General features: G+C 46.8%; 1 protein-coding gene across 1 annotated transcript in view; it reads left to right on the forward strand.

The window, feature by feature from the left end:
• PPM1H (protein phosphatase, Mg2+/Mn2+ dependent 1H) overlaps positions 1 to 12,404 on the forward strand; it is a 240,073-nt gene that overhangs the window by 103,810 nt on the left and 123,859 nt on the right. The window contains exon 3 of the mRNA XM_026500121.4: positions 9,782 to 10,126. Coding sequence (XP_026355906.1) covers positions 9,782 to 10,126 — 345 coding nt within the window. The remainder of the gene's footprint in view (positions 1 to 9,781; positions 10,127 to 12,404) is intronic.

Consider the following 12,404-nt stretch of genomic DNA (forward strand, 5'->3'; position numbering starts at 1 on the left):
GCTGAATTACTTGTAACTTCAGGGAAGACAGCTAAGGGGAGAACCACTTATTTCCATAGAAGACTATTTCTAGAGTAGCAGTCTCCAAACCATGTGTATGAGCGTGTACCCCCAACATGTTTGTTCATTTAATGCTATATAACTGTATGGCTATATATCCATGTAATGTACAATTATAAAAATATATTAAATATTTAAAAAATAATTTAAAGGCAATAAAGATGAAAAGGCAACGTTTTAAAATAATAACAGCTAACAGTCATATGATTTTCATTATATGCCAGGCATTGTTCTAAATATTTTTCCCACAGTAACTCATTTATTGCCTCGCTAGGAGCAGACTTCATGTTCCCATTAGCTAATATCTCAAGGCAGAATTCATCATTAACAATAGCAAGTATAATTCCATATTTCATATTTCAGCTGTCTCTTTGAGCATTTCAGATACTTTTGATTAGAACGATTATTACTGTTGTCAGATATGACTAGGTTGTCATTACTTGGAGTAAGATGTGCTGGCTGTGACACGTTCTCATTTGCTCATGTTTTCTATCAGCAGTTTCTGTGCATGGATTACCAAAAAAAAAAAAAAAAAACCTGTTGTCCACGTTGTGAGGGACGATTTAGCTAAAAACTGAATAATGCGATGCACGAGAGCCCTTAGCTGGGGACCCCCGGAGCAGGCAGTGAGCAGCGGTATGCCAAGGCCAGGGGGTGCCTGGGCAGGCAGGCTGAGGTTCCCGGCTTGCCCTGGAGCCGGCTCACTTACGTACCACGGGGGGGCGCCAGTGTCAGTTGCTGTGATAAATACTAGCGACGCTTACGTTCTTCTCCAGCTGTAGGAGAAAAAAACACGAAAAGAATGTATCATTTTGGCAGTTTTAGCTCCCCCTGAGCTTTGCGTGCTGTCTGGCGGCGGGAGGGGTGACGAAGGGGGCTTGCACGCCGGGAGCTCCGGGGAGCGAGTGGGGCAACAGAGCGCCCTGGCTTCCTGACCCTGGCACAGGTGTGTCAAGCCTCATTCCTTGGTTTTCTTTGTGTTTCCTGCCTCCCGTCTCAGCACTTCTGTAGGCTCCACGGGAAATGTCTGAGGTTTTGTCTACGATCTCCCCTTGTTTGTCAGCACCCCGTAGGAGGGGCTACCTCCCCGCCTCCCAGATGGCTCACCAGGGCTCTTGAGCCTGTGGGTTCCCCGGAGTGGAGGTGCACGTAATGTGCTCCTTTTTCAGGAGAGCTACAGTTGAGGCTACTGATTTCTGACCCCCTTGATCAGCTGTGCTGTAACCGCCCCCGAAGCTGAATCGATGGCCGCAAGCCGCTTGGATCAGAGATGCTGTCGGTAGCCGGTGTGGTGGATACATTTCTGTTCGGAGCAGGCTTCCATTTGTTGAAAGGCCCGAGGGACCCTTCCCAGTCAAAACTCATTAAAGTCCTAGCATTATAGACGATATTGAAGATGGGAAGAAGAAAATAAGCAAATATTATTGAAAGTCAGTTTCTACAACTTTTGAAAAAGAAGGCTGGCACGTATGGCCTGCTTCAGAGAAATCCTGCAAGAGAAACTGTAAACTTTAAGCTCCCAGTTTGTCACCTTCTGAAATCTTCCCTTTACCTAGCTGCAGCTGTTTTCCTGAAAAGGGGTGGGAGAGTGTGTGTGGTACGTTACGTACAAGACTTTTTCTTGTTTTTTTTTTGTGGGGGGAGTAAATCAGAATGCAATAAGAAAACTGCTTCGGGGTTACTCTTTTTAAGACAAGTGATGGCTGCCAAATTTAAGTGTGTGTAAGAGAGGAAAGGGTTTGATACTGCTTTTCTTAAAGTGGAGTACGTGTTTGACTCCTGTTCTTCTGGAGCAAAACCAAGGTAAACGTTTGTTAAAATAGGAATTTTGAAATTCATTATGTCAAGAGCATGTTACTCTAAATTTGAGAGGGTTGATTGTTCAGGCGTAGAACTTTGCATCCCGGGCTGGTGCCCCAGCGACGTCTTCTGATTCTGCCAGAGATGAACGCGGGGCCGCTGTCAGCGTTTTTGGTAATCAGCTGATGGGCCAGGATGTGTATGCAAGTACTAATAAGCAGCCCGGGAGCACGGTGCTGAAGTGCCGGAGCCAGGGAGATAAGGACACAAGGTTGTGTGTACTGGGAAATTGGGAACTGGGTTCAAATCCTGGCATCACCACATCGCTGGAGTTACCTAACTGTGCCCTGGTTAAATCGCATGGGATGATGATGCCCATTTTATGGTGATGTGGTGGGGATTAAACACAGCAGGTAATCGTTAGGTGTCCTTGGAACTTCGACTTCTCAGAGGGGATGTCATTTAAGAAGAGGAGAAGTAACAGAAGGTGTACAGGGGAGGAAGATGAGCACCCCATCTGGCAGAGGTGAAGGGAGCCGAAGTGTGTGGCTTGGTCTCCCTGGTTATGGGAGCTCTTACTAGCCCTGCCTGCTCATGGTTCCCCCAGGCCGTTTAATAGTGAGTGCAAGTAATTACTATCTTAGGTTTCTGTTGTTCTTTTATATGTTGGACACTGCTACGCATTTTATTATTTTAAAAATTATGTGTATAATTAACCTTTTGGTGTGCAGTTTTATGAATTTCAACGTATATATAGATTTATATCATCGTCACCACAATCGGGATACAACATTCCCGTCACTACAAATCACTTCCTCGTGTTCTCTCGTTAGGGCGCTCCCGTAACCCACGATGGTCTGAACATTTAGTACATATAATCCACTCCTGTGGCCCGCACACTTCCCCTGTCTAGCACTCTTGTAGTTACCTGTTCACATTCTAGACCGTTAGCCTTAGGAGTTTGGGAACATGGTTTTCTCTTCCTCTCTGCTACCTCCCCCGTGTCCAGCATAAGCCTGGCACATAGGAGACTCTGAGACATGCGTTAAATGAATGGATCCTTACTGTCTGTGTCCTAGTTTCATCTTGTTCTTTAAATAAGGAAATGGGTGAGGGGAGTTCAGAAATGTGCCCAAGATCACATAGTAGTAAATTCCTGAACTCAGGTGGGTCTTGATTTAAAGCCTGTGTTCTTTCTGTGCTAAGACAGATCGCAACAAATAGGATTGGTGTTAACCCATCTGAAATGCATACATAAATCACTCAACTTTTAAAATCCCCATGGTGTTGGTACGTTGACACCATGGTGAAGGTAGCCTTGTACTATTAGATCATGTAAAACCTGAAACCCTGTGTATTTGCCATATAAACTCGAAATGTTATTCTCTGAGCTAATACCAAACGGAGGAGGTATTCCTTCCTTCTAAAGTGACTAACCGTGTGAGGGGTGGGAGGGTGGGTGTGTGTGGTGGGGTGGGCAAGGGATGTTGAAAGGAGCCATAGCCTGCCCTTCCCTCTCTGGTACCTTCCTTGAGCCAAGCAGGTGGAGAACACAGCTCTCCCTGTTCCCACGCGCATGCTTAGCCTTTGGTCGCTGGTTCAAAGGATATAGCAATAGTGGATTGTACACTCATTCCAGCAGTGCATAAGAGGCAAAGAAAATGTGTGGTTTTTAGCAGTTCAGTCCTCCAGAAAGACAACTGTGGTGCATGGCTTTTGTTTTTTTTTTAATCTTGGTGGGGGCGGGGGAGTCTCCATCACTTAGAAGAGAAGTGTGTGTGTGTGTGTGTGTGTGTGTGTGTGTGTGTGTTTTAAACTGGCCCTATAGGGCCATAAGGCTCAGCAAGTCAGGTAGAGCCAGAGAAGGCAGTGTCTTGTCCCTTTGGTTTCCTTGGAGCACTTGTGAGATTCCCAGGGCCCTACATCTAGGCTGCCTAGATTGGGACCACTGACAAAGAGCAAGAGGGGGCCCTGGGGAAGGAGTAGCAACTAGATCATGCAGGACCCACAAGCCATGTGTGTATCCAGGAGACCCAGGGCAGTAGGGAGTCATTGAAGGTTCTAGTCTATGCAGTGATGAAATAGATGGGTGTTTGCAATTAAATTGAAGATTTGAGATGCTTTAAAGCGTCATGTTCATACTACGTGCGATCTTTCCGACTTCCCTTAGAGATTCACCGCTGACACTGATGTAGTAGGCCCTTGATGCTGATGTGACACTTAGGAATTGTTCCTCCTCAAGGTTCTCCGATCGGACTTTGTACATCAAACCATGAATTCCTACCTGATGGCATTTGATGGGATTGTTTTGAATAGAGAAGAGGGTGAGGGAGAAGGGGGTCCTTGTATCTTTTTCAAAATAAACATATGCCACATCCTGTTTGATCATGTCACTTCCACAGATTTGTATTGTCTGTTATGATCTTGGTTCCATTTCAAACACCATACAGCCCATTCCAGCCTCATACTGCTCTTTGAAATGTCTTGTGAAGTCATTAGTCTCCCCTCTAGGCCCATCAGTCCCATCCTGACCTAGACCTTCTTTGCCTCAGGACAGTTCTCTGTGAGCCTCTTAAATTCCAGTGCTTCCTTCTTGTAGTGCAGTGCAGAATGCCATGGGATGGGCGCTCCTTAAGCCCAGCTGTCACCTTGTTCTTCTGTGCAGAGGCATTTCAAATTGAAGCTCCTGGGTCTGCCTTGACGCCAGAATCTCACTCCAACCTGACTTAGCTCTCAAGGTTGGTCTTAATCAGGTCACTGTCCACATGGGCCATATAAAATCTCCTTTTCACCTGCACTGCCTAAAAGTTGCTCCCTTGTTCCAGAATATTCTTTCAGTTTATCATCGCCCAAGCAGGTGACCAGACATGCACAATTTGATGAATGCTGCAGTAGGGTTGGGCTCGGGATCCAGTGGGAGCTTCCAGGAGGAGGTGATATTTAAGATGAGTACTAAGAGACAGGTGGAGGGGAAGTAAGGGAAAGGATGGGGGTGGTTTATGATGAGCTACAAGTGCCATAGTTTGGTGGGTGGGATTTGGAGTGACGGAATGTGGAGAGAGAATCAGAGACTACATCGGAGATTGCAGACTGGCTCGTAGACTGGAGCCAGCCTACGAAGGAGGAGGTTAGGCTGGTAAAAGAAATATGGTCAGATTTTGTTTTAGAAAAAATCACTCTGGTTACAACTCAGGTTGCAGAGCGGAGGAGCAGATCTGAGTCGCCGTGTACCCTCCAGGGCGGGTGGAGCATGCATGAGGATTCAGCTTAGCAGGGGTCGATGGCTCAGAGCAGGGAGCCTGCTCCCAGCTGCATCCCTTAATAGGTGGTAACCTCCAACAGCTAGACTCTCTGTGCCTCCATTTCCTCCTCTGTAAAATGGGATTAATAACCACACCTCATAGGGTGGCTATTCCCAGGATGGATTGTGATAGGATTAAAGGAGCTAATATGTGTAAAGCATTTAGAATATTGCCTGCTATGCAAAGTTTATTAAATGACGGGAAGGATGCTGTAGCCCCGTGACTCGCTCTTTCTGTGACTGGATGGTGTCTTAGACTTTAAGAGCTGAGTTGGCATCTAAAGCATGTGGGGAAGGCCCACTTTGTGGCTGTAGTTTGCCAAATAATACACCACTCACTTTCAGTTCCGTGCCACAGAAGGACACTGAAGATTTTGAAGTCTCTTGATGAATTTGGTTTTACCTAATTCAAAGGCTTTCAAAAATTGTTATAAACAGTTGAATTCTTTGTCCAAAATCTTTTGCAAACCCCTGAGGTTTACAACTGACACATCTGTGCTGCTCTGGTGGAAATAATAGTCAAAGAGACTTATTTATCCTTTAAACACCCACTCTCTCTTCCCCAAGGCACCACTTTGGAAACAAGAAACACAATTTGGACACTGCTGTTCCGGTCAGTTCAGGGAGACGTAAGTGACTCATCCAGGGTCCCAGAGACAACCGATAGCAGATTGGTAGGATGCAGGTTTCCGGAACTGCTGAGTGGCCCCCTTTCTGTTAGACCAGAGGTTCTCAATTTGGGCAGCTCTTTAGAATCCCCTGGGGAGCTTAAAAAAAAGATCAATGGTGGGGCCTCACCTTCAGGGAGACTGACTTAATTGGACTCGGAGTGAACCCTGCATCAAACAGTGCTCTAGATTTATTCAGTCTTTAGTGAGAAACTTTCTTTGCGGAAAAACTGTCTTACCAGTTTTAGCTGTGAAAATTATTAATTGCACTTTAAAGTTAGCTGTTTTTAGTTGGCAGTTTCTGGCCCTGCTGTGCAGAGGTGTTCTCCGAAGCTGGGCGTTGCCCTCCTGGGCCCTGCTTCAGCAGTCCCCCAGTCAGGTTGTCTCTTGACTGCTTAAAAATCGCCCAGATATTTTGTCGGCTGGTGGTTGTTGCAGTGCCTTCACAATGCTTCGCCTTGTCGAAGGAAATGGTTGGATTGCTCGTCAGAAAAATGTCAGAGTTGCTTTTTCAAAAATGGAGTAGCATTGCATTGCAGGGTGCTTCGTTATTTCACGGGGTTTGATCTTCGTTGATTCAAATCATGATTCTAGAAACATGATACGTTAGGTGTAACAGAATCTGTGCCCAGACACTGACCCAGTTCCTCCTGTTTCATAGCTCACTGGGCCCTGCCCACAGCTTCCTTGACAGCGTTTGCTGGGTTTTCATTTAAATTGGGTGCAGAAGGACTGTGGATGCAGCTTGTACTCAGGCCGACTGGGGACCTTTGGGGAATTAGATGTGATAAGCAACAAAATCCTTTTCTTTTGCCACTCTTCCCTAGCTGTGAGGGTGTAACATGGCAAAATGTACTTTACTAATGCGGCACGTAACAAGAGCTAGCGGTGAGTGTAATAACTCCGACCATTGCAAAGTATGATGAGTGTAAACAGTAGTTCGGGCTGTGTAGAACGACAGTCATGATTTCTGTTGGTGACCAAGTCATAGGAGCTGCTAATCCCACTGTGCTTTGTTGCCTTGCATTCATAATAAGAGGAAAGGCTAAATTTCAGAGGTTTGTGAACATATAGATACACTGAATTCTTTCCACAGGTGCCCTACATTTAAGAACATTTTCCAGGGATCCAGTTTTATTCCTGGTTGAGAGCCACTTCTACCTACTTCGAATTCTTTTTGTGTGTGCTCTTGTGTTCCTGAGCTTGCACTCCTCCTTCCCGCCACGCGTGCCCCAAGTCCCAGAATACTAGATAAACAGGCACCTCCTTTCATCTCCTTGTCCCCCGCTCTTGTTACAGAAACTAGCAACAGTGGCTTATCGGGATGTCATGAAGCCCACGTAACAGGGGCTTCCTCCAGGCAGACCGTTCGGGCCTATGCAGCATCCCAAGCAAGACACCAAGGGCCCGGGCCCCTTTGACTTGCCGTCCCACTACGCGGAACTACAGCTTTCAGCCGGTTTTGCAGGAAGGTTACTCTACCTCCAGGTGTTGCTTCTGTGACCCAGGCAGGAAGGAAGGGGGAAGGGTAAAGGGCAAAAGGCCAGGCCACTTGAGTTGTTCCTTTTATCAGGAAAACAATAGCTTTCCTGGAAGTTCCACCCAAAAGAGTGGATACCAGGTAATCATGTACCACAATCAGCTGCACAACCCAAGCCTCCTGGTATTTTCCTCCCCTGGCTGCCCCATCAGCTCTCATTCCCTCCAAATTCTTCTTATCCTATCTTCAGGGCCCAACCTCTTCCCCTGCTTCCCCAGGTCACATGGATCTATACTTCTTGAATATTTGAACTTTTAGAGTTAGCAGAGTCATTGGACTTTTCTAGGGTAGCTTCTCACGTTGGTGAAGAACTGAAGCTCAGAAAACGACTTACCCAAGATCATATTGTAATGGTAGTGGTAGCAGTTACACACGGGGGAGATGTATTACTTAGCAACTCCGTTGGCATAAGTTACCATTTAACCTTGTTAAAGACCCACTCCCTGGGAGCTAGCTGTCACCTGCTGCTTAGGCAAACACAGTCCAGTGAAGCGACGGGGATGTCCAGCTCTGGAGTGACCCAGCCAGGGTCTGACGCCTGTACTGCCTTCCTGACCTTGCTCTGCCTCCCACTCCCACTGATCGGTATTGAAGATGCCACTAGAACTCAAATCTTCTATTCTGAAGTCCTTGCCCTTTCAACTGTCCTCTGAGTTAGGTGCTTTTAGTCATTCATAAGCGTTTGTTACTGCCTGAATTTGAATATCTTTTTTGGGAGTTATTCACCTCCTAGCTGGCATCCTCACTTTCACTCTTTCCTAATCGTCACAGCCTAGCCTGAGTGATCGTTTAAAAACATAAGTTTGTCACTCCCACCTCATTCAATGGTTTTTTGTTACTCTTTAGGCTAAAGCCAAGATCCTTCATGTGTCCTGGAAGGACTGAGTGGTCTGGCTGCCATGTCCCTCTACAGCCTCATTCCCCCCCCAACCCCTTTCCCGCTTCACTCCTCTATTCAGTCAAATGGTATGGTTCAGCATCCTCTCACACATCATGCACCTTCCTACCACAGGGCCTTGGCACCTGCTGTTTCTACCACCTGGTGGTCTCTCCTTTCCCTTCATTATCTTGTGAACTTCCAAACAGCTCTTAGCTAGCCTGCATGTCCCCAGGAAACCTCCTCCAAGTGCCCCTCTACAAGCTGGCCTGGCACCAAAAACCAGGAACCTCTCCTTGTAGTCCTAATCAGAATTGTAATCTTATGTTTGTGTGATTATTTGATCAGTATGTATCTTCCCCACTGGATTATTAAGATCAGACCATATCTGATATGTCTTCCAGCCAGTTTTTTATCTCTAGTGTCCACTTTGCACCTGTCACATGGGGAATGCTCAGTATTTGTTGACTAAAAGTAAACGTTTTTCTCAGCACATGGCACAGAATTGAATGAAAGTGAAATTTAAAGGGCACAAATGGGGTAATGGCATATGTCACCATAACTATACAGTATCTTCTGGCATCATTCTAAGATAGACCAAAAGAACTTTATTTAATGGCTTTAGCTAGAAAAGGATTCAATATTTATTGCTGTGGGGTAGATAAGCCTAGTAGTCAGAAGTGGATGTTATATGCACCCTACCTATTTAATTACCTATGCATCTTACCTATTTAATTAATGCATTTAAGCTCTTTTTTCCTATAGCTAAAATCTTAGGCATGTATAATTCAAACATGGTTTTTAAAAACACTGATTTGAAATAGTCTAGAAATAACTCAGACGAAATCCATGGTAGATGAGGGAACATGGGAATGCGTAGATTTAGGGTAGGAAGAGGAAACAAAGATGCTGAGTACCAGCTGGGAAACTGAGGGAGGCAGGAAATACAAGAAGGAGATTTGAATTGGCTGCATCTTAGACTGGATGTCTAAGGGAAAACATGTTCTAAAAATACAGGATGTAGACCAAAGAGGATAGGGCGGTTAGCTGAGAGTGAGAAAGCTCTAAAGGGAAAATGGGTCTATTGATTTCCCCTTGAAGAATCTGCAAAAAGAGCTTAACTTCGTCCAGAGACTCCGGGCCAAGCCTGCTCTGGCGTCACAGAAGGGAAGTGAGGAGTTAGGTGTTAGAGCTGGACTCCTGAAGACTCACCTGTTGGCATGGAGTTCTACCTCAAACATCTGTACATCAAATCGGGTGGATCTTGCCACAAAGTAGTCACTGAGCTTGCATGGTAATTTGGGCTCCTCCCCTAGGCAGAGAGGCAAGGACCGCTCCATCCCTCGGGTGGTGGTCCCAGCAGTGACAAATCCGGGAACCCTTCCCTGAGCCCCTTTGCCGGGTTTCGACCCCCGCTGTTTGCCGGCCAAAGACATCACCACGTGGATGCACTGAGCACCGTGCCTCGCTGGGTCGGTGTGACCCTGGGGCACTGAGCACTGAGGTTCTCACTCCCTGTCGCCTCCCTCCCCCAGGAATCAGAAGGCGTTTCCTGTCACTACTGGTCGCTGTTTGACGGTCACGCAGGGTCCGGGGCCGCCGTGGTGGCCTCCCGCCTGCTGCAGCACCATGTCACGGAGCAGCTGCAGGACATCGTGGAGATTCTCAAGAACTCTGCCGTCCTGCCGCCCACCTGCCTGGGCGAGGAGCCGGAGAACACGCCCGCCAACAGCCGGACTCTGACCCGCGCCGCCTCGCTCCGCGGAGGCGTGGGCGCGCCGGGCTCCCCCAGCGCCCCACCCACGCGCTTCTTCACCGAGAAGAAGATTCCGCACGAGTGCCTGGTCATCGGGGCTCTGGAAAGCGCGTTCAAGGAAATGGTAGGTATCGCGGAAGGCTCCGGGGGCCTGGGGTGGAGGCCCTCGCTTAAGCCACGTCGGTGCTTCTTAGAAGGTTCCCTGGAAGGGCGCGTCTCCGACCTGTCCTCTAGGTGTGTGGCTTCGCTTGGTCTTCTCCCTTTGATAACAGCGCCTCCTCTCGCAGTAGAGGGCGGCAGAAAGAGTCCCTGGCACGGCGTGCTGGCAAAAATTAAGAAGATGAAAGGGAGGGATAGTGCATGAGGTAACAGGCTTTTTCACTATAGGCATTATTGCTTCTCTTCCGCAGACTCATTGATGCCAGCTGCTACAATTCCACTTAATTGAAATGTGAGCGTACTTGCCATCTGTTTGACACATGTGTATGAGTTCCAGGTGTTTGGGGGAAACAGCGCTTTAGTCGAGTGCTCAAAAGTACCTTTCCTATACAAATCTGATCTGAGAACAGCTATTTTACCATGATGGACCATGTGGTTCTTAGTGCTTTAAAGGAAAAAAAAAAAAAAGTACCTGCCGGAGGAGAATCAAGGGGCCAATATTCGAGATCATCGGCTTTCTTGGGGAACATGGATTTGTTTGTACGTTTACATTTGGATGTGTCTGATCAAAGAATTCAGCCTCCTTCCCTCTCAGCCACAGTCCTGAGAACACACATAGGGAGGGAGTGCAGCTGCTCTCACGGTGTCCCCTGTCCCTCCGCCTGGTGAGGGACCACCCTCACTTGTACCACCCCCTTCCCTCTCTGAGCTCACTTTCTATTGACGCAATTATTTTGGTTCCAGACATTTATCTTTCCTGAGCAACAGCGTGCGTGCAAGTAATAGAGCAAGAGATGTTTAAAGGTGTTATCACGATGTGAGCAAAGTGAGTGTGCTGTATTGTTTTTAAAACCTGGAGATTCAGGGCACCCCGGTGGCTCAGTCGGTGAAGCATCCACCTTGGGCTGGGGTCATGATCCCAGGGTCCTGGGATTGAGTCCCACATCAGGCTCCCTGATCAGCTGGGAGTCTGCTTCTCCCTCTACCCCTCCCCCCTGCTCGTGATCTCTCTCATTCTCTCTTAAATAAATAAATAAAATCTTAAAAACAAAAACAAAACCTGGAGATTCAAAGTGATGACAAGCTGTTGTTAAATGAGGCAGGAACAGCTAGGAGCACCTCCCCAGAATGAAGTGTAGACACAGTGCACATTCCAGGATTAGGCTGTGTGCTAAGGAGAGAAGTAAAGAATATTGCACGGCACCGCACCATCTGATTTGTTTATAAGGCAAAATAGTTCATATGATCACACCTTGTATTTGCACCCCTGTCCTCACTGCATCCCTCCTTGGGTCACCGTATTTCCTTGTCACATAGATATTTACCCTTTGATTAGCAGGTGATTTAAAATGCACCTGTCTCTCAGGAGTGTATGGTAGCCTTCAGTCCCAAGAAAATCACCAGGAAGCTGGAAAAGATTATTTAGGAAAAAAGGAATCAAGGTGGCGAAGTTGAGTCCTACTCAGGCTTCGTATAAAATCTCATTCTCCAGCTGTCACGGAAACCCTGACGGGAATAAGTGTTTCTCGACACCGATGTTCAGAATGCTAAATATTTAATTGAAGTAAAAATGTGACAGTAGGCTATTCTCTTAACGGGAGAAAAAAAATCAGCTGACATGACAGAAGTGAAAAACAAAAGAAACTTGGGGTTTCTCATTTCCTTCCGTAATTGCTTATGTCCTCGGACATCTTTTACTTGGACCTGCTGTATTCTCAGTTCTATCCACTAGAGGCCAATGTCACCTTGAGGCAGGCCTCCACTGTGGTCTCCAGCTGTTTCTGTCCATTAATGGCTCAGGGTTACCAGCAGCCACTATACTTGGAATGAGAGGCTCATTCAGAAAAATACTTAATAGGGGCGCCTGGGTGGTGCAGTCTTTAAGCGTCTGCCTTCGGCTCAGGGCATGATCCCAGCGTTCTGGGATCGAGCCCCACATCAGGCTCCTCTGCTGGGAGCCTGCTTCTTCCTCTCCCCCTCCCCCTGCTTGTGTTCCCTCTCTTGCTGGCTGTCTCTGTCAAATAAATAAATAAAATCTTTAAAGAAAAAAAAGAAAAATAATAAAGGGCCTCATTCTTGTTTTTTGAATTTTTCCAGCTTTTAACCAGTCAGTTCATGACCTGGAATTTTTAGCTTGGAAACTTAGCCAGCAAAAAGATCATTTCACTTTCCCATGTAATTCGTTCAGTCAATAAATATTTGATCAGAATTAACTCTGCCAGGCCTAACTGGGAAAAGAACAT

This window comes from Ursus arctos, unplaced genomic scaffold (assembly GCF_023065955.2).
Source record: "Ursus arctos isolate Adak ecotype North America unplaced genomic scaffold, UrsArc2.0 scaffold_21, whole genome shotgun sequence".
Lineage (NCBI taxonomy): Eukaryota > Metazoa > Chordata > Mammalia > Carnivora > Ursidae > Ursus > Ursus arctos.